This window comes from Strix uralensis, chromosome Z (assembly GCF_047716275.1).
Source record: "Strix uralensis isolate ZFMK-TIS-50842 chromosome Z, bStrUra1, whole genome shotgun sequence".
NCBI classification, from domain to species: domain Eukaryota; kingdom Metazoa; phylum Chordata; class Aves; order Strigiformes; family Strigidae; genus Strix; species Strix uralensis.
In genome coordinates, this window is record NC_134012.1 from 80,510,330 (window position 1) to 80,532,811 (window position 22,482).

Here is a 22,482-nt window from a genome sequence, read left to right on the forward strand (position 1 = left end):
AGCCCGCAGCCAGGGCAGCCGCCAGAGCGTTTCGGTGGTGCTGAGGGGGACGGTGGCCACCCGAGGGGCTCAGGCTCCTTGCGGTGGCAGACAGCGTGGCGGGGAGGTTTGCTTTGTGTAAGAGCAGCTTCCCGGATGGTCCGGGGAAAAAGCGAGTGAGAGAGGAGGTTAAATACAAACCACATCTCAAAACAGGCCTAAACTTTGAAGGCGTGTGGAGCTGCGCTTCCTGCTTGTAGCAGCCCTGAGGAGATGAACGATGCAGCTGAGTTTAAAAAAAAAAAAAAGGCAAATCAGACAGAGTTAATGCTTTCTGCTGAAGGCAGAGGCACAGCAGTGACCCAGCACACCAGGTTACCCCACGAGGCTGGGACGTGGCTCCAGGACCCCCTATTCCCTCACACAGCAGCCACCCCAGCTCGGACAGCGGTGCTGGTGAGCCCGGGGTGAGCCAGGGAGAGGGACCGTTGCCTGGGCACGGGGAGGGGGGTGTGTGGGGGTGTGTGTGGGGGTGTGTTTAAGCAAGAGAACCCTGGGGCAAGAAAAGGAAAGGATGGTCCTGTTGTCTGAGGTCTGCGGGACTTGCAAAGTAACCTGCAGAAGGGGAAACGTGCCCCTTCCTTGGGGCAGACACAGCCCAGCATGCGCAGCGCAGCAGGTGGGCCATGAGGTCAAGCAGGAACAGGGCTTCAAAATTCAGCACATTAATTTAAAAAAAAAAAATCCCAAGTGAAAACAAAAACCAAAACCAACACCCCCAAAAGCCAAAGCACTGTAGAGCTGGGAAGTGGGGTTTGACAGTTTGGAGGGTAAAAGCTCGAGCGAAGCGTTACCGCCGCTGACTGATAGCGACCGACTTCTCATAATCCCAAGATCAACTTCCTCTCACTCTGCGTTTGCCGCAGCCGAGCTGGAGGTGGGCACAGCCCGCCGGCGGCTTTCTTCACCCCCCAGCACCTGGCACCCAAGACCCGCTGTGCACCAACAGAGCCAGAGCAACAGGATCTGCCTGACAAAAATTTAATTTGGCTGGCAACACCCGGCCTTTCACAAGGTCGCTTTGATGGTTGTTTCCTTGCTGTCCCCAGCACACGCTTCGCACCAGCCTGCGGGTGAACGGAAACGCAAAGGGCTCCACAGCCCTTCGATCCCTCCCAGACCTGCCAGGAGCTGTCGGCCCTGGAAACACCCCGCCGAGGGATGGGTCCAGTCTTCCCCGTGGTGCTGTTGGCTGGCTGGTCCTGGCTGACGTGGCTCAGTGAGCCTTTGGGCGAGGCCTTCGGAGTTAGTCTCAGCTGGAGACAAACGGGTGGTCCCCACAGTAGCCCTGCAGTAGCCATGCCACGGTGTGGCCACCGGTACCTGGCATGCTCGCAGCATCCTTCATCCCACCCCACAGTAACGGGATGTCTCCATCACATCAAGTGGTTTGTTTTTATTTAAAACTGCATTAAAAAAATACAAAATTTCTGAATTCCCCTGTACAATATGAACTATCAAGCAAAAACCTGCCAGCTAAAACATATAAAGACTTGACAGCGCAGACAGCCCGGAGCAGCTCCCCCCTCCCCAGCCCCAAACAAGACACCCGCAGGGAAAAACAAAACACCTGGGAAGGGAACAACAGCAACCAGAACTCTGTACAGAGAGAGCTGGGGAGCAGGCAGCCGCTCCGCACCCCACCAGACAGAAACACTGCAGGTGGGGATGGACAGGGGGCAGACACAGAGGGAAGGCCTGAACAGAAAAGTGGGGGATCAGCAGCTGTGGGAGCAAGGCGTGGGTGGGAAACCCACGCAAATTATAAATAAATAAATAAGTTATCCTGCCGGCTAGAACTCTCTCTTTAAAAAACAAATCCATGAAAATAAATCAAAAACAAAAACTGGAAAAAAGAAAAAAAGGTAAAACGTTATCACTATTAACAACTATACATCAAAATTCGCTCCTGTATAACTGAACACATTTACAGCTCTGTTGGTTTGCATCATTTGTGCATTCGTGAGGGCACTGAGAAGCAAAGAAACCCAGAAAATCCAGGCGAGGTGGAGGCACAGGAGGTGAGGGATCACCTGCTTGGCTCCCAGGTGTCTTCTGACCTTTTTCTTTTTGAAAGGGGAAAAGGAAGTATATACCCAGGCGAGTCTTGGAAAAGCAGCAGTGTAGGAAAATCCAAGTATTTCCTCCAGCACAGCCCAGATCTCAGCTGAAGGCACTCGAGCATGGTGACAGCGGAGGAAGCAGCTATTCGGCCACAGTAACTGCCCTTCCCCCAAGTTTTTCCCCCGTTGAAGCTTCTCTTGCAATAAGGTCTCCGATCCTCTCACCGTCCCGAATTCAGGTGGTCAGGAAGATGTTTGGGAGCCACCAAAACCAGATGGTTTGCAGTAAGGTCTCCTCTCTCCACCAATAACAGAACCAAAACCAACAAACAAAAAAAAAATTACTGGCAAGACCAGCAAATGAGACAGGGTCATTCAGATGGAGCCCAGGACAGCTGGGTTGGATGGTGGCCACCAGCACTTGGAAGATCAGGTCTCCAGCCCAGCTTTGGGGCAGGATGTGCGTGTTCCCAATGATCCCTGCTCAGTGCTACGGTGGTGAGGAAGCCTGGTCTTTGCTTCTTATGGCCAGGACATGCCTGGAGCTGTTATGTGCCAGGGTCCCGGGCCAAACCATGCGGGTGGGGTGTCTGCCATCTCCTAGGGCAGGTGAATGCCTCGCAGCCAGGAGTGGTTGAAAATGTCCTCCAGAGATGGTCTGTCTGAAGGCCACGAGGACAAACACCACCTGATGAGATACTGGCACTCTGGGGAGAGAAACCAGACACCGCCGGTCAGAGAAGGCTCCTGTCCACCTTCCGCCACTGTCCGCAGTGCGCAGGACATGCTGGGTGTGCTCAGAGCTATCCCTAAACCTCCTGATCCAGGAGCTGTTTTGGAGGAGAGCAGGATGGCAGGACACGTGCCACATCTCCCAGCTAACCACGGGAGATCACCCTCCTCACGTGCCACCTCCCCCAGCTAACCACGGGAGATCACCCTCCTCCACAGCCGTAAGAGCGGGGATGCTTGTGCGCCCGGTGCCATCTCCCAAACCCGTTGCCCACCACGAAGCCGGGTACCCACCGAGGGAGATCGGCTGGCGGAAGAAGAGCTGGCCCCTGACGATGTCCTCATCCTGCTCGAAGGGGATGTCCCCGCAGACCATGTCATAGAGCAGGATGCCCAGGGACCAGACTGTTGCTGAACGGCCGTGGTAGCGGTGGTAGAGGACCCACTCTGGTGGGCTGTACTCTCGTGTTCCTACGGGAGACAGGCGGAGCTCATCAGGCGGATGCTGCCTGCTCCCGGATCCTCACCTGAGTGTCCTTGGGGACACGGGGGCTGCACCAGTGGTGGGGGGGGACGATGCACGGTGTGACCCGCCGCCCCCTCGCCAACACGGGACTCTTGTTTACAAACTTTGGATTGTAAAAAAAAGCTGCTGGTGCCGGAAGAGGGCAGCACGGGCCTGAGGAAGGCCCGACCGATACATGCAAAAAAAAAAAAAAAAAAAAAAAAAAAACAGAGGAAAAAAAAGAAAAAAACCCCCACAGGTGGGAAAAAAACACGCCTTTCCCCCCTGCCTTAGCCAAAACCAAAAATTTAAAAAAAGCCAAGGCAAACAAGGGGAGTAGAGCAGCCCAAGGCCTTCCATGCCTGCAAACCAAACCGGCCAGCATACAGGTTTTGCAAACTCCCCCCGCCCCGCTACACCCACAGGTTTCCACCCTCTCGGGCCTCGCCTTATCCCCCACCCTGTGACGCCCCGGTTTCTCCTGGTAGCCCCGGTCACTCACCAGCTCACCCCACACTGCGACACGTTCCCGGGCCACATGTTTGATGGCCACCTGCAAGCCAAGGGGAGCGACAGGCTGAGCCTCCTCCTCCTTCTCCTCCTCCTCCTCCCCTTCTCCCTTCCGCCCTGCCAGCCCCGCCATCGTCCCCGCCACTTACCGGGGTGCCATCAGAGAGGCGGATGCCCGAGTAAACTGATCCGTAGCCGCCGCTCCCCAGTAGCTGCCCCTCCTGGTACAGGTCCTCCAGCCGCACCTTCTCCTTCCCTGCGGGCCAGACCGGGCCGTCACCGCCCCGCCCCGGCCGCCCCCCTGCCCCCCGCCAAACCGAGCCCAGCCAAACCGGCCCGTCCCACTCTGACCTGGCGGTGGTTTGGCCGCGTGTAGCTCCCCGCCGCTCCCGGGACGTAGATGGGCCGGCGAGGGGATCTTCGGGAGCTACACCGCAGCCCCCTCGCCCGATTCTGGGGCCAGGTGAGGCACCTCCCAAACCGGACCGGGCACCGGTGGCTCGGCGCCGGCGATCGGGCTGCCGAGCGGCTGAAGGGGGGCGGGGGAGCCTGGGGAGAAGGAGGCGGAGACGGAGGCGGCGGCGGGGCGGGGCGGGGAGGGAGCGGCCTCGGCACAGCAGCCCCCGGCCGGCCCCGGGGGGAGCGGGGGCCAGAGCCGGGCTGGGCAGAGCCGGGGGGCGGTGCTGCCATGCCAGGCCCAGCCGCGCCGGCCCGTCCAGTGGCGCCACCGCCAATAGGGCGAGAGCCGCGGGGCGGGGACGAGGCGGCGGGGCCCGGCACGGCGGGAAGGGGAAGGGGCCAGAGGCGCGCGTGGGGGGGTTCGGGGGCAAGAAACGCCGGGAGAGCCAAACTGCTGCTGTCAGCCATCGCTTGTCCTCTGCCCGACTGCCCGGCCGTGGCCCCGCTGCCCAGGGAGCCCTGACGCATTCTGCGGTTGCCACGGCTCGCAGGATGCAAACTTGGGGGGGGGGGGGGGGGGGGGGGGGGGGGGGCAGGGGGCACGGGCAGGCTCGGCCCGGCCCTGCCACCAGCCCGGGATTTGGCCCACAGGCACGCTGCCCGCTCGCCCCGACCGGCTGCTCTCTCTGCCGGGCCGGCAGAACTGGCTGGCTGGCAGCCACGGAGCTCCTCTTCCTCCCGCATCTGCGCCAAGATCCCCATGTTTTGGTGGCTTGTTCTTCACTTTAGTGTTTTTTTCCTGCAATCCCACAACTTCCCGGTGGACCCCATCCCGTCCTCCCGCCCCGCGCTGCCGTTACTTCACCACCAGCAAACCGCTGCCTGAACTTTTCCCTGCTCTAGTAAAAGTGGCAACTCCAGCTGAAGACTCTTGACTAACAATCCTGTTTAAATTTTTTTTCTCCTCCTTTTTTTTTTTTCCTCAGAAGCCACTGTCTGAGATGCTTCCCCGAGTTCCAGAAATAAGATAAATAATTTCCTGGGTGGGGGTCTCAGATGACTGGAGAGGAGGGTGCTCAGAGCCACCACAGCACGGAGAAGACTGGCACATCGGGGCCAGAAAGAGGACAGGAAAAATCGATGTGACACGCAGAGAGCTTTGGGGCACGTGCGCACACACACACTGCCTGCAGACACACGTGGGTACAAAGAGAAGGTGCGATGCACACCCGCAGCATGCGCACAACTGCACTTCGAGACACACATCTGGAACACAGAGCGCAACGTGCGGTGTTCACACCCCCCCCCCCCCCGAGCGTGCGCACACACACACCCCCCACATGTGCACACGCTGCAGCATGCGGGATGTACCCACCCGCACGCCCCGCACACACGCACCTCGTGTGCACCCACCCCTGCGCCCACCCGTGAGCTCACAGCGTGCACCCAGCGATGCGCGTGCTCGCAGAACACCCCTCCCACGGGGACACACGCAAACTGTGCACTCCTCTCTCTGCTGCAGGTTTTCCAGCAGTTTCTTGGGGTTTTCCCCCCCCTGCTTCTTAAATACCTTCTCCCAGAGGCACGACCACCATCGCTGATGGGCTCAGCCTTGGCCAGCAGCGGGGCCGACTTGGGGCCAGGGAAGCTCCTAGCAGCTTCTCACAGGAGCCACCCCTGTAGCTCCTCACCTGCTACCAAAACGCCCCACACCAACCCAACCCAATGCCCAAGCTGCATTTCCCCTATTGCCCCACTATTAAGGGATGCTAGTGCTAAAAGGAGAGGTTTCTTTGAATATATAATATTTAATATATCGTAGAAAAACATGTAAAAAAGCAAACGTGCTGAATTTATAAATATTTTCTTCTTCTCTAAGCAGAACATAGGTCCTGTCCCTGGAAACTAACTAACTAAATTTAAAATATATATATAATTCACATTCCTTCCTTTAAAAGTAAAAAAATAAATAGTGTATATTTCTTCATGGGGGAAACTCATGCACTAGAGACTGCTGATGTGTCCTTTAAAGATACAGCAAGCAGTTCTTGTGGCGGTGTTTTTTTCTCCCCCTGGTGTTTCTGTAAATCATCTGACAATGAAGCTGGTCAAAGCCATTGTAGATGTCTCTGTCTCTAGAAAATCTTGTCCCTTGGGAGTGCCAGCAGCATGGGGGGAGCATCCTCCTAATTTCTGTGTGGGCTTTGAAGGGTGTCTGGCCCTTAGACGAGAGATGCCAGACTGCTCCAGTCGCTCCCATCCGCTGGCAAAGAGGCGTCGCTGAGGTCAAACAACTGCTCGATGTTGACAGAGTTGGAGAGGTCATCTTCTGTCTCTTCATCCCAGGGATGAGGCAGCAGGGAAGTGGCCATCAAAGTTTCAAACTTGAGGTTGTTCTGGTTGGATTTGGTGAGGACCTGCTCCTGCCTCTGGGCGCAGTCCATGTGCTGCCCATCTGCTGTCAAGCCCAGGTTGACTTTCGTGGGGTTGTTTGGAGGCATGAGCTCCAGATCCTGAAAAAAGGAGAATTCCCCATTCTGGATGGTGTCAAAGATGGCTTCCAGTCCAAGTCCCCTTCCAGCCATCCCAGCTCAGGCTGCTCACCCTGACTCAGCAAGGCAGAGCTGGAAAGCCGCTGGAAAGCCGAGGCGCCTTCGCCACTTGCTGGAGCGAGGGCTGCTTGCGCTTGTGCCCTGCTGGATTGGAGTTCAGGTCGCCGGTCACTTCTTCAAACTCTTCCAGCAGCTGCTGCAACTCCACGCTGACATTGAGGATGTTCTTGGAGGCGGGAGCCGAAGCAGCTGGGCTGGCGACGCACTGTGCTTCTGGCTGGGCTCTTTCGGTGAAGGCCGGGTGGAGCTGCACAGGGGTCATTCTCTGCTTTTTGGAGGCCCCATTCTTGAGCTGGTTGGTGTATTGGGGGCCCAGCTTCCAAAACCCACCTTTCCCTGGCTTGCCCTTCTCCCGAGGTACCCTGATGAAGCGCTTGTTCAAGGACAGGTTGTGCTGGATGGAATTCTAGACCCAAAAGAGAAAAAAACCAAGGCTGAATGCTTGTCTGCTACTGCAGCCACTATCTGTGTGCAGAGGCTGGTGGAAAAGGCCATTTTCAGCAAGGACCTTTGGGAAAAAGAAAGCAGAAACAGCAACGTCAAGCCATCCCGGGCTACGTGCCCAGCAGAAAGTCCCCTGCCCCGAGTCACTGGCAGAATTTTCTTGCCTCTTGTCTAGTCCAGCCAGAGGTGACAGAGCCAAGGGGGTCCAGCGAGGACTTGTCAACCAAGAGGAACTTTGGGGCAACTGTCCTTGGCTGTAACTTGTGACCATGGGCCTTGGATCACGCAGAGCACTGGCAGGACCCAGCCAGACTTGCTCAGGCATGGAGCTAAGCTGGAGGAGGGCAGCTCCTCCTTCGTGGCTAAGGAAGGAGAGGAGGGTCTTTACCCTGCTGTGGCCAGGACCCCATTACAAGGGGCAACACATGGCAGCACCACGGCAGATGGCATCATCAGCAGGAACACAGATAACCCTGCAAACAATCCAGGCTGTGGTAACTCCAGATTTACAGTTTCACAAAGTTTTACAAGGGTCAGAGACTTGCAAGCTGAATTCACTGCTCCCCATCTGCCCTCCCCACGCCAAACTTCATTCAGCCTGAGCTGCCCTCCATTATCACCCGGTCGGAGAACATATTTATCATTCCTGCCTGCAAGAATCCTGTGAACCCTCTGCATCCCTGCAGAGAGGGATTGAAAACATCCTTTCTTTTTGGAAGGCACCCCTTTAAAACCATTGTGATCCTCCAGCCATGAGTTTGCAGGAGAAAGTCAACCCGCTGGCATGCAGCTCGTCCTCCTTTTTTTTTTCTAAAGTGCATCTTTAATCAGGGTCCTGTGTTGCCCTGGATGAGCAAAAGAAGTGGAAAGCAACAGTGTCGGACCAAAACAAGGGAGAGGGGCTATGTCAGCTGCTGAAAGACAGAGAGGGTTGATGCTTGTCTAGACCCTCTAGCAACTGCACTGATGATTTTGGGTACAAAAAGCATGAAAGCTGCTTCTGAGAGTGACCTGGATCCTTAATGAAACCTGTTGTTGCTACTGCAGGAATCCTCCCTGGTGTGTTCTTGGTTTACAGAGCAACAAACACAAGCCTTGAAACAGTGAAAATGTAAGCCAGCTCTGTTGTGGTTTAGGCCCAGCTGGCAACTAAACACCTCACGGCCGCTGGTGGGTCTAGACCAGGACAGAGAGGGCTCAGTCACCACTTCTAGTGCGAGGGAAAACAGACTTGACTCGGGGAAAAAACATCAAATCAGAGTAGGGATAGGAGAAATCAACCTGGATCTTAAGAACACCTTCCCTCCACTCCTTCCTTCTTCCCGGGCTTAGCTCTACTCCCGATTTGCTGTCCCTCCTTCCCACCCGTGGTGCAGGGGGGCAGGGATGGGGGGTTGTGGTCAGTTCCTGGCCCCTTGTCTCTGCTGCTGGGGAGGACTCCTCACAGTCTGCCCGTGCTCCAGCCGTGGGTCCCCATGGGGTCACAGCCTCTTTTGGGCATCCCCCTGCTCGAGCGTGGCGTCCCCCCCAGGCTGCAGGTGGGCACCTGAAGTGCTAAGGCTTGGACAATAGGGCCAAGCCAGAGTTGACCTATAGATGAATCCTGTATATCTTATAACTGATAACCGTTGTGCTAACAGGTATTACACTAAGTTATAACAAACCACCTACTCTGATGTAAAAGGTGGAACTGTTGAAGCCTGAGCAACAGGCCCTGAACCGAAACTGTTAATTCAGTATGTAATCCCTAATGAAAGATGCATGGAGGATGTAGCTATGATGAATGTATCTTTTCCTTCCTTTGTATATGAGTAGAGTAACAAAGTCATGGAGGCAGGTGTCTGTCTCCAAGACCTGATGTGATGAATGTATCTTTCCCTTCCTTTGTATATAAGTAGAGTAACAGAGTTGTGGAGGCAGGTGCCTGTCCTCGAGGCCTGATGTGAGACCCTGCGCATAATCCAATCTGATAAGCAGAGAAATTCCCTTAGTTTCTTCCTTGAGCCCTGGCCAGGCTCTGGGGGGAACCTAATGTGAAATTTAAACCAGGTATTTCCGCTTAAAACAAAGGTGCCAGCTATTCTGGCTTGCTGACTTTTAGCATATAAGGCTGGGCCTGCTCACAGCGACTTTGGAAGCCTCACCTACGGGTGGACGCACCACGTAGGATTTCCCACTTCCGGGACAGGCTCTCCAAATCCTCGCTGTAACCGGGGCTCCCCAGTGACTGTGGGTCTGGATGATGGTAAAGTATGCAAGTGGTGATGGATCTTTCTTAATCACTACTCTCTCTCTCAGGTAGTAATGATTTGATGCATTATCCTGTATTTTCCTATTTGTTTAAGTGCACTATTCTGTCTTTTCTTACTGTATGTTTTCCATATTATTCTGTTATATTATTTTGTTATTTCTAGTAAAATACACCTGCTCTTTTCACTCTGGTGTCTGAGTTTAATTGATATTCCTGATCAGCAGAACAGCACCTGCCCCACTGTTACCCTCCCTGGGTGCGGGGCACAGCTGCCTCCCCATGGGCTGCCCCACGGGCTGCAGGGGAACCTCTGCTCTGGGCCCGGAGCACCTCCTGCCCCTCCTTCTGCCCCGACCTTGGGGTCTGCAGAGTTGTTGCTCCCACACATTCTCACTCCTCTCCCAGCTGAACTTGCCATTGTGCAGCAGCTTTTTCCGCTTCTTAAACACGTTACCCCAGAGGCGCTACCACCGTCGCTGATGGGCTCAGCCTTGGCCAGTGGTGGGTCCCTCTTGGAGCTGCTGGCCTTGGCCTTGGCTCTGTTGGACATGGGGAAGCTTCCAGCAGCTTCTCGCAGAAGCCTCCTCTGTAGCCCCCCTGCTGCCAAAACCTTGCCACACAAACCCCGTACAGCATGTCAGGAGACGGCAAACAGCAGAAGAAAATTAATGTATTCTTTCAGAGGGTCTCTGGAGATCTACTCCAAAGGACATGCACTAATGCTTTATCTTAAAGTATTGCACCACTGAAACTTCCCTGCCGTGGTCCCAGAACTGAAGGAGAAGGCTGCTAGTTTCTACAGAGCTCCCTGGGTCTCATCTCTTCGTTATGCTTTGAACAATAACCCAATGCCAGAATGTGGAGAAAAACGGACTCAAAATTAAATGCTCAAAGGGAAAATATAGCTTCTTGACAACTCTGTGCCAAATTAATTTCTGGTTTAGATCAACAGAATTCCCTCAAGAATAAATTAAATCCAAGTAACAAAGTTAGAATCATTAGAGCTACTGTAACTACAAGATTTACCTAAGAAACAAACACTTTTTTTACCTTGAGAAGTGCTGGGAGTTCATATTTACGGTGTGCTTGAAGAAGAAGCTGCAATACTTTTCTGGCTATTCACTAGACCATAGCAAGCATCTAAATATACAGTGAAAATACATTTTTGGCATAACTCCATGAAACAGATGGTCAGCGACTCCAGACAAACATCTTCCAGATACAAGTCCACATGGAGATAGCAAAAATATCCCCTCGCTTTCCATTTTTATCAGTTTTCTGTCAGAATTTGGTAACAAGTTGTGGCATTTAAAGCAATTTAAAAGACCCTTAAAATTAAAATAAATGTTCTGATTAAGAAAAATGTTGGTGTCTGATGTATCTTTGTTCACCTAAAAGTTCTTAACTCAGGAAAATTTAAATAGCTATTTCTCGAAAACATTCATTAGCAGTGTGACTTATTAGAATCTGCTAATCTTTCAGACACTCAAACATTTTATTTTGTGTGATTCTATTTTTAACTCTGACTTGAGGTAACTGAGGAAAAGCCAAGGAACCAAATACATTTGCAAATCTGTATTAAATCTGCAATTAACAAGGTTAAGAGGTTTATTATTTTAATTGCAGAGTTATCCAGAGAGACTCATCGTACCAGCTACTGTACAGGCATTGCTGAAAGACATTATCTTGACTCTGAAGAGTTGTCAAGTATGTTAAAAAAATCAAACAGGCCTTGTTGAATGTATATGGCTATTATTACTTATTTGGATGGCCAGGGAGTGATTGCAGAAACTACTGTCATTAAACTCACTGGGTCAGTTATGACAGTGGGTATCACTCAAGGGAAGTGCAGCAGGGCCAGGTTCTGCAGACAGGAGCCCACGCAAGAGCCTTCTGTCACATTTTATTATTGGCTTTTGCCTTATAATTCTTCTGCCACTTTCAATAAACTGCCTTTCCATAAGCTCACCCCTATCTGGCCAGCCCCGCTGGGGCAGTGTGGGAGGCTGAGGGCACACAGGAACGGCTCTCAGGCTTTTTTGCCCACATTAGGAAGGTCAGAGCTATCAGCAAACTAGTCACCGGTCAGAGGTCACGACTGATCCCAACCCAGGTCTCTAAAGAGTCACAAATTTTTTTGAGGGCTGACTGCTCCTTAATGGAAAGCTGTTCAAGATGATCAGTATTTTTAAAAACTGCAGAGATGCTGAGCTAACAATGAGCTTGCCTTGTATTTATGTCACAGTCTCTTGAATCAAGGGCAGGAGGCCTCTGCAGGACAAAAAGCCACCTGCCTTTTAACAGTCATCCTCGGTATCCTAGCCAAGCCTGGAGCAGTCAGGCTTTTTACTATTTAGAAACAAATAAAATGCAAGTTAAGTAATAAGGGGTTCTTGGAATTGTGTATCTAAGACTGGCTCATTTGAAGGACATTATCTAAACCAGTATTTCTACAAATGCTAACGATTCAGACTGTAGAAGGGCACCACTGACCTCTTTTCAAAGTGCACAATTAAGTAAGTTTATATTGAGCATACACGCAGGTATGGAAACAGGCACTAAGACTACAACATTTAAAAGCACAATAAACATTTGGTTAATTGGGTTTATCACTCCCACAGATACATGCTTTACTGGTCACAGTAATAAACACCATCTGCTCTTTGCTAACTGGTAGTGACCTACCAACCTTTTCTAACCTGGAGAGTTTGGAATGTAAAAGGAAGATCTAAAGGAGTTGTAATACACTGGGATTTCCAATATCTTACTCTTACTGAGCTGAAGATGATTTCAAAGTAGGTGAAAGATTTCTCTTTGCCAGATGCTATATTTGCAAAGTTAAGTTCTAAGTCAACAAGAACCAGGATAAGTCAGGGTTGAATACCCAGCAATAAAATGAATGCATCTTTCCCATGTATGTTAGTGATACTGGACTAGTAAAATTATAGCCTAAAACTCAAATTTCTTTTCAGTCAAGGAAATGATAAGAACAGCTAATTTGGACCCAGTATGTTATTGAACTGATTTAGCATGCGTGCATATAGTATCTAATTTTGTAGACAGCATTGTATTAAATCAAAAATGGTTTCTATTAATCTAACTAAACACTCTGTTAGTCAACTTGATTGTCTTTTGCTATTGAAGTAATTATACTTACAGCAGCATTTATATATCAATTTACATATACTGAGCCCTACGCAACATTAATTTTACTCTCAAGTCACGTTCATAATCAAAGCAAAGCATTACTTTAAATTGACTGACATATGCAAACTCACAGAGCTCTCTGGAAATTAAACCAGCAAGCAAAAGCACTCAAAAACACTTTACAAAATTCTGGTTCTTCCCCCTCCCACCATACATTTTCTATACTATTTTTTTTTGTTCTTTATTACTAAGGACAAATGCAAGAAAATACAATCTTTCTTCCTTAGACCTCATTACCTCCTACTTTTTCTACACTTAAGAGAGGAAAACCAAATATCTTTCAAGATTTTTTAATGAGGACTTGGCTGATCTGAAGTAGTAATGCAACAAAATGTGTTAAGAGGAGCAAAGCGTTCCAGAACAACATTGTCAAGGTGAAAACAATACTGTGTTAATGCAAAGACCCCAACTGGTGCTCATTCTGTTCCCAAGGTGCACAGATAGGACATCTCTCTGATTCATACCAAAATTTCAACTGTGTTGCAAGTGAAAATTGTACAAATTTAAGACAACAGATACTGTCCTCCACTTATCTGTTCAATCAAATGTGGCAGGACAGAACACAAACTCAGACAATGCAAAATAAATACTGTTGGATATATTGCCACTGCTCATCAGCTTATTCTCAAAAGCCACACACTGCAGCACTCTGTTCCAAGAGCAGACTGCACACTAACTCAATAGACTCTTTTTCTTAGCTTTTTTGCTCACTGTGAGGAGCTTATGGAAGAAAAACTAACCAGCATTAACTCGGTGTCTGGCACAGACGGGTTTCCATCACAAACCTATCGGCACAGAAAGATCCTCTCCGTTCACAGAACTGAACTGCCCTGGCTTGCTCTGCAGCATGAAACCAGAGAGACTGGGGAGCCTCCTCCTCCACAGGACACGGGGGTGACTGCAGCAGTAGTAACCAGCACAGCAGATTCCTGAATTTAAATTTAACACTGCTGATTGCATAAACAAGCTTAACGTATATATATAATCACTCTGTAATTGAATATAAACGTAACAGATTTGCTAACTGTGGAGAATCAATCACTGTGTTAAATATGCATACAAGGAATGTGATTTTTTCCCCATTATCAGCATGTGTCAGTGTTTATAATTTGCCAAGTTGATAGCCCATAGTACTCACTAATTGTCATTTAGAATACCTACTCAGTCTCATCACAAAACTAGAAATTGGAGAGTTTTATAACATTTGAGTGTCAAAAGCATCTAAAAACCTGAGACTGCTTCGCTGATGGCCTCTCTCTACAAGTGACATAACTGGGCTTCAGAGAGTTAATGTAAGACTGAAAAAAGTACTTTCAGGGCAACACCTCGAAAGAAGAATAAGACGCACTGTATGTGACAAATGAGCTGGCAAGCACGAGCTGGAAGGCCTAAGTGCCTTTGAGTAACACAGGCTACAAGATCTAACAGTAGCTAGGAAGTGCTGACATTGCAGTCCAGCAACTGTGAACAAACTGTGCTAGCATGCTCCCACCTGATAAAATAGTAAATGATCTGCTTTTTTCACTTGCACCCTTTTTTCTTATCCCCGCACTCCAGGCTAAGATCTGATTCTCACTTAAAAGAATATTATAGAAGTAATATTGAATTCTGCTCTAACACAAGATTAAGAAATGCCTCAGGTATATTTAACAACTATCTAGTTTTAATAACTATCTAGTTTATCTAATATTTATTCCATTGTAATTATCTTGCTACAGCACATCTACTGTCTTCAAGAAGGATGAATGTGTTTGCAAAATATGTGTTAAAGATATCAACCAATGCAAAAACAGGGCAGCGGATGTTTTCCAGTCACACTGTCAAGCCAGTACGTCCCCAGCTCCAGCTGTTCGAGGAAACCAGGAGTTCTCTCCTGGAAGGGTTAAGGTGACACAGTCAGCCATACCAAAGTAACTCCCGTGCTATCTAAGCAGATAGTTCAGCCTTTGAAACTCACTTGCATGTCGGCATCTGACTCAGCTGGGCAGCTGGTGTCTATGGCTAAAGAATTTCAAGCACATCACTCCATGCAATGCTGCTGTCTGCCCTGAACCTCGGTCACTCAGGGGAGGCTGCTGGAAATCTCCAGCTTAGCTGCCTCATTCATTAACTGCATGAACTTTGGTATTTCACACAGATTTATGAAATTCATAAATTCCAGGTCTGGAGCTAGGTGTTCAATGCCCAGATCCTGCATGGACAGAAGAGCAACATCTAGACCTCTTGGGAACCTGTGTCTCACAGCACTCTTCTATGTTCCTCTAGGAAATCACTGCGTCAAGTTCCTTCATGGAGTTATAAATGGTGAAGTGTTTTGATTTCCAGCTCTCAAGCATTTATACCATGATGGGTCCCTTATATTTGTCTCTCTGCAAATGCTGTAACCACTGAAATGAACTAAAGAAAAACCACAACTGCCATGACCAAAAAAAAAAAAAAAAAAAAAAAAGTGAAACAATAAGCAAAATTAGCTTTCAACAGACACTGGGGAAAAATGTAAGTGTAACTCTATGTGGAACATTATATTCTGTGGAAATCTCAAAAGTCCTTTGAAGTTCTGAATTTAATCAACACCACATCTGTCTTAGATCATTTAGATCATGGCAAAGTAGAGCAAACAAGTGGATACATTCTTAAAGGTAAAAGCTGTGGATTTGTTCCTGGGAATGTTTTTCCACTGCAAATTTATTTACAAAACAATCCTATTCCCCTTAAAATTAATATATCTGTAAATAACATTGCACCAAAATAAGCACAGACCAGTGCACTTCAACCTGCAACAATGAAATCAGTGGGCAGCTACTGATTGATGTCATCTTCTTCATTTCCAGTGCTGCACAGTGACACGGACAGCCTAGGAAATGTACTCTCACACTGAAGCACCATCCACAAACTCATAATTAAAACTATGTTTTCATCATTAGATTCAGATTAAAAACTGCCTTATGAAAAGCTTATTTAAAAGCCAGCACATAACTTTCATTTTAAACATATAAATTTGTAGATATTTGCCTCAGATGACAACTTTCATCTTTGCCAGGTTTTTTCTTATGACATGTAACATCCTGTTTTATTTATAATCACACCAGCAAATGGGTATTTCTGAACATGTTTTAATAGTATAATTTCCAGACTAAGGTTTGTCAAGTGCTTGTAGATGTAGAGTATGGATATTACATGCTGTTTGGGTATTCTTAGGCTTGTCCATCCCACACTTAGAATAACAGAAAGTAGCTTTCTCATTAATCTTTAGCAAATGCAGAACAAATGAACTCCAAGTGTGCCAGCAAACACAGATGCCCAAATCCTAGAACAGCTTTCAGCTGCTCAGTTCCAGTTTCCCAGCTGTCAACCTCAAACTTTACTATTCTCTAAGAAATACCAGAGAATATTTATCACATGGAAGTTTCTGATTTAGTACATCCACACAGAAAAAGTACTATGAGAAAAAAAATGAAATGACAGGAAAAATGACTGTGAAAAATAACAGTGATAAATTAGGAAAAGGATTGTTCTATGGAAATCCTATTTCTGAATCATGGAAGTATGGGGGAAGAAAAAAAAAAAGAACTGAAATATGCTATCTTGGATGTCAGTTTGCAGACTACAGTGGGAAAGAGGACAATTTATTACTTATTATTATTTATAACCACAGAATGTTTTGGGTTGGAAGGGACCTTAAAGATCATCTAGTCCAACGCCCTGCCATGGGCACAGACATCTTTCACCAGACCAGGTTGCTCAAAGCCCCATCTGACCTGGCCTCGAACCCATCCAGGGATGGGGCATCCACAGCTTCTCTGGGAAACCTGTTCCAGTGTCTCACCAACCTCATGTAAAAAAAATGTACGCTCCTTCTATCGAATCTGAACGTACTCCTTCAGTTTTAAACTGCTGCCCTCTGTTCTGGCACTACAGGCCCTGGTAAAACATCTCTCCACCTTTCTTAAAACCTCCCTTTATATACAGAAAGGCCGCTCTAAGGTCTCCCGGGAGCCTTCCCTTCTCCAGCTGAACCTCCCCAACTCTCTCAGTCTGTCCTCATAGGGGAGGTGCTCCAGCCCCTCAATCATCTTTGCGGCCTCTTCTGGATCCACTTGAGCAGGTCCATGTCTTTCTTACACTGGGAGCCCCAGAGATAGACCCAGCACTGCAGGGGGGTCTCACGAGAGTGGAATAGAGGGGGAGAATCCCCTCCCTCGACCTGCTGGCTATGCTTCTTGTTTTGCAGCCCAGGAGATGATTGTTTTCCTGGGCTGCGAGTGCACGCTGCCAGCCTGTGTCCAATGTTTTGTCCACCAATATCCCAAAGTCCCTCTGCACAGGGCTGCTCTCAACCCATTCATCCCCCAGTCTGTACTGATATTGCCTCAACCCAGGTGCAGGACCTTGCACTTGGCATAATGCCTGATGCACATGTGAAACTATATAATTGTTTGCTAAACTGAGACAGAATTTTTATGAACACCTTCAAAAAAAAAATAGCAAAGTAGAGATTTTGTAAAGAAACACCTAATACGGGAAGTTTTTTATTTTTGAAGTTAGACTTTGGCAGGGGGGGAAATATTTAAGGTAGCTGTAATCAAAATTCATTCAAAATAAGAGCTTGTCTCATATGACATGAATACCACAATGATACCTGTAATATATTCACATTTACTCTTGAGCTCAGGAAAGTAACAAAACACCCTCAAAGCAAAACCCCACAACATTCAAGTGTGGTTCAATTTACTTCCCTTAATAAACTGCATAGTGGGCTAGCAAAGTATTTAAAAGTACAGATTAAATCTACCTTGTGTTATTCTGACTTTAAAAAGAATGAAAATTTGTATGAAATACTGCACCGTGGAAACGGGTTCAAACATTTAAATTCAGACAGAAAACTAGTTTTAGCAAAGCAGGAAAAATCACTCTCAACAGTGTGATTGAAGTTTAGCATTTTGCTCTACAGCTCAGTTTTTCTTAAAAAAAACCCCACCAAACCACAGTAATGTTAAACTCTGTTCCCAGTGTCTGTGCAGCCTGAACAGAATCCCCAGAAAGCTGTCAGCGATGGGCAGAGCTGCTTGGCACAGCAATGTCCGTACAGCAGCCATTGAACTCCGCAGCCCTGATGCAGGTTTTAGCACAGTCCTTCTTCATGCACAAACCCCATCGATGCTGCTAAAACATCCAGTTGTGAGCTTCTTCCTTTTGGCACTGAAGTGACATCTGACAAGTCTGACACAACAGACACTTGATAACCAGCTTTTCACTGACTTTTGTTCTCGGGAATTTTAGTGGCATCTTTTAGAAAAGGTTTTTCCTATTAGTTTTACCAGACAGCTTCAGGTTTTCTTTTCTGTGCCTTCTGTTCTGAGCTAAGCAACATCTGAGCTCATTTTTACCTGACATTTATTATCCTCTTAAATAGTGTCATACTTAATACCACCACTCTGATAGAACTCAGTGCTTTCTATAGTGCAAGGAGAATATCAAACAATTTCGAAGTAGGTTTTTTCCCCATAAAATGTCAGTGAGGTCACAGCCCCCAAAACCCACCTTTGGAAGCTTCTGACATTTTTAACAGTTTTCATTTAACTCAAGAAAAGGAAAGAAAACACAAAGCTGCTGGAAATGATGAAGAATACTACACTCTGGTAATATTTTTCTACACTGTTTAAAAGAAGATCTACAGTGTAGAACAATGTGAATATTACCTAAAGATGAAAACCAGGTTTTTCAACAGTAGAAAGACTAACCATCATCAGGTAAGAGAGAAACTGAAATTCGCATCTGGGGACAGATGCTCAGAAGACTGAAGACTTAGTATTAGGTTTCAGTGAAACAGCTTGAATTTGGCACATAAAAAAATCCATCCTCTTTGGACTGTAGCTACGAGAAGGTGCTCTACGGAGAAGCCACAGCTCGCACCAGAGGAGACTAGAGGTTAAGTAAAAACACCATGGAACTCACATACTGCAGCAAGCAACCCGAAGTACAACACATCCATCAGTGTCTCCCAGGAAGATCCATTTTTATGAGGCTGAGGACAATAAAATTTAGATAAACTACACAAATCCCCAAAGATTTGGAACATCCCTGGAAAGAGTTGGAGAGCTGGGTTAAGACTCAAGAAGCAAATGTAGGATGTTCAGGAGAAAAATTAACACCGTAAATTGAACGGAGATCACTAAGAAAGAGACAACTAAGCTGTGTGCCCCACAAGACAAATGGAAAGGTACAAAGGTGCCTTGGGACAGTGAACTGTGTAACAAAATCAGACCTCATCCAATCCTCTGAAGCAACCAATGCTGACCCCTCCTGCCCAAAGCACACAACAGGCAAATCGAAACACGGAGTAACGAGAAAAGAAAATGTGTAGTAAACAATCTCCATTTTCCAAGTACTGTGGAATAAACATGACCAAAGTGGCCACGCAACACCTTGGAGAATACTGAAATAGCCCACCTACAACAGGGTAAGAGCCAACGCTTCTGTATTCTGGATGTAATAAAAACAAAGTGTTACTACATGTAAACAGGATTCTACAGGAGACAGAAATATCAAACTAGAAGTTCTCATGGCAATCTGGGCTAAAAGTAACCATAAATCAGTCTGGAAAGTTCTGGCAGTTACAATTCTTCAGAATTTGAGGAAAAAGAGTGGTGCAAAATCGATCAAGAATGTGATTTCACATAAAATAGGGACTCCTACTGCCAGTGTTACTGAGGAGAAGAATGCTTATCACAAGATAGCTGGCAGAATAATTTTTCACCTGCTATATTAAGGTAAAGCATTAATTCCAAGCACTTTGAGGACTTCAGGTAAAGCCCTTTGTACAAAAGAAAATTTTTATTCATGTTTCCAAGAGCATATTTTTTTTAGAAATTGAGATAAAAGGCATACATGAACATCACCATGATTACATACTATGAAATATCCGTTGAAATTTATCAAACTTATATTGGTATTGAGGAAACCACGAAGGCTTGTAGCCCATGTCAAAAATAAAGTCAAACGGAAGGAAAACACCCTTATTGCTGTCATATGAAAAATCACTGCTCAGAAATGCCTTGGGCAAAATTCTGATTATGTTGATTGAGGAGGGGGTGAAAGGGGCAAGAAAAAAAAATCAAACCATAAAGCTGTAAGACTTTGTCAGGTTTTTTCCTAAATGACCGTTCTCCCTTTCCTGAAATAACATAATGAGAAGATGCTACTATGATAATATGACCCTGCATATCAATTCTATTAGTTTATTAAACTGCTTATCTGATATAGGATGTTTTGCAGTAAGCCACAGTCAGTGGTGTTGTTAAGTAATGTATAGGGAAGCATGACTTAAGATAAATCTCAAATATTCAGTATCTCCAACTTAAAAAAGTGAAAAAATATGTTAAAATAAAAATATGCCTCTTAAAATGGTTCTGAAGTTCGATTCTGATCCACAGCCAATACTGTGAAAGAGTGGTACAAATCATGAGGAAAACGTCAGCAGGTAACAATCCAACAAAAACTGTTAGCAGTAAGGCTCACATGGGCAGAAACCAAGGCAGGAATCTATCCCCCAGGATGTAATTTATCTCAGAAACGTGAACAAACACCACCACCTGGTTTGGCATGCTACATGGGGTCCATGTTTCAGTTCAGTCAGACTGGTTAAGTCTGTCCTTAAGGCACAGCTCTGGTCTCCACCCAGCTCAGGGCTGGGACAAGAGCACAACACGCAGCATCACTTCTCTCTAGGCCAAATTCTTGTTTTCTTGAGACACAAGCAAAAGCCTGTGAGAGGGAAGAGCACAGCACTGTGCTCCAACAGGCAGGCTGCCCTACACAGCCCAGGGCAATCAAACTGCGGCGCTCACACCGGCACACACCTGTCTCACAAACAAGGTGCAAGCAGCACGTGTCTACACGTGTCAGTGCCAGCAACAGGACCACAAACATTTCACCTGAAATTGCAGTTAGGCCACATATTTCATGTCTCTGACAGCTAGAGTAGTCTGCTAAGCAATCTGGGGGGAAAAATAATCTTATTGCATTGTATCTTTTCCTAATTTTCACTCCACTTCTTGGTTTTAAACCAGCAAATGAACCTGAATTACCCTTTAACGAGTAATATTGCAAGTGCTAAAGACAGCCAGAAAAGCCCTACCATAAATAAATTGTAATATAGCCTTCCAACGGGTTATAAAATGGGCATTTTAATACATTTATTACATAAGATGAGAGAATTAACATTAATTGAAACTTAAATGACCAATTAGAGTCACACCAGTTGTTTCTTTCACTGTGCAAACCCCTAAGATGCAGGAGCTGGCATAACAACCTCACCTCAGAACTGCCAATCGAGTCCGCTTTTTAATCCACTGCTTTATGCCATCTTTTTACTATTTGCAGTTTGAAGCCGGTTTTATCACCTCCAAAATTTTTGTTTCAGTTTATGGATAGCACAGAAGCAGCTTTAAAGACCCAGGGCAGTGTGCTGCTTGTGCCTTGGTGCTTACACCACGGTGAAGGTTGCTGCTCTCAGCAGCTGCAGACTGAGGAATTTCTGTTCATCCCTCAGTGGTGAGGGGTAAATAGCTCCCGATTCCAGTGTGCACCTGACACAGGTCAACCTGCAGGACGCAGACCTACATATTAAAAACACAAGTAATTTGTTTTTAAAATAGGTTAGGTACACCAAAACACACAAACAAACAAAATAATCAAGCAAACAAACATTAATGGGGAAAAACATCAGGTTTTACCTTTACAAGTAAATCCAGTGCCATCAACTGACACCGTGTTTCTGGAACGCCTGTCACTGTGTGCCCTTCTGCAGCTTTACACAGCAGCAGGTCTCTTCTCAACCTCAGGTTCTACCAACGGACATGAAAAATCACAGCACTTCCCACGCAGAGCAGAGGCTCCAGGCTCTCATCTCTGAAGCAAAACCCTTCAAACCTACACTGACGCATTTTATACAAAGTCTACCAGCAATCCAAAAAGCTCAGTACACCATAAAAACAACACCTGGCTGCTATTGTTACCGATGTAGCTGGTCATGGATTATAAAGAACAGAAACCCAGGGTCTGGGAGCATTGCTTCATCGTGGGTATATCCCAGAAATACACGGTCACAGAGACCCTTGCACCACTGTCCTGTGTTTCTCCTGCACCAAAAATAATTCTGCCAGTTCTATACATTTCCTTCCTATTTATACCCGGCAGCAACCAGGGCATTAACTCTTGCTTCCTCAAGTAGTTACACTCTTACCATGATTAAAGTGTTTTAACAGCCATCCCATGTCAGACTCTAACCCCAACCTCTAGACAGCTTGGCAGATGGTGTTCTGAAGGGTAATGACGGGTATCTGGTGTGAGTCTGACATCAGCATTCCCTAGAGACAACTCCCCTGCAGCTTTTAAAAATCCACTAAAATATACATAGTCCAGTTATAATGAGAAGCGACGAGAAAACTAATCCTTTATTCAATCTCACTATTGCCCAAAATGCAATTTCCACATGGACTTGGTGCCTAGAAACACCTATTTTATTCTCATTTTTTTTAACCTTACTTTGCACGCTTTCGATTTTGTCCTTCGTGCATTTTCTCCCTTTCCCATGAACACGTACAGGCTCTCAGTAGACACCCCCCCCCACCACCCTGGGGAAAAGATGGAACTGCAAGGTGCCAAAAACATCCCTCTAGGAAATAAAGGCTTTGTTTATAGTATGTTTATTAGAAAAAC

General features: G+C 47.1%; 1 protein-coding gene and 1 pseudogene across 1 annotated transcript; both read right to left on the reverse strand.

Annotated features, from left to right (window-relative positions):
* Window positions 1-1,420: 1,420 nt before the first annotated feature.
* Window positions 1,421-6,430, reverse strand: LOC141938285 (uncharacterized; annotated as a pseudogene).
* LOC141938097 (forkhead box protein J1-A-like) lies at window positions 6,200-21,791 on the reverse strand. Its single transcript, XM_074856599.1, is given in 4 exon segments — window positions 6,200-6,805; window positions 6,808-6,886; window positions 6,889-7,266; window positions 21,498-21,791. Coding segments are annotated over 4 exon segments (816 nt in total). The 5' UTR covers window positions 21,522-21,791; the 3' UTR covers window positions 6,200-6,470.
* Between the last annotated feature and the right edge of the window lie 691 nt (window positions 21,792-22,482).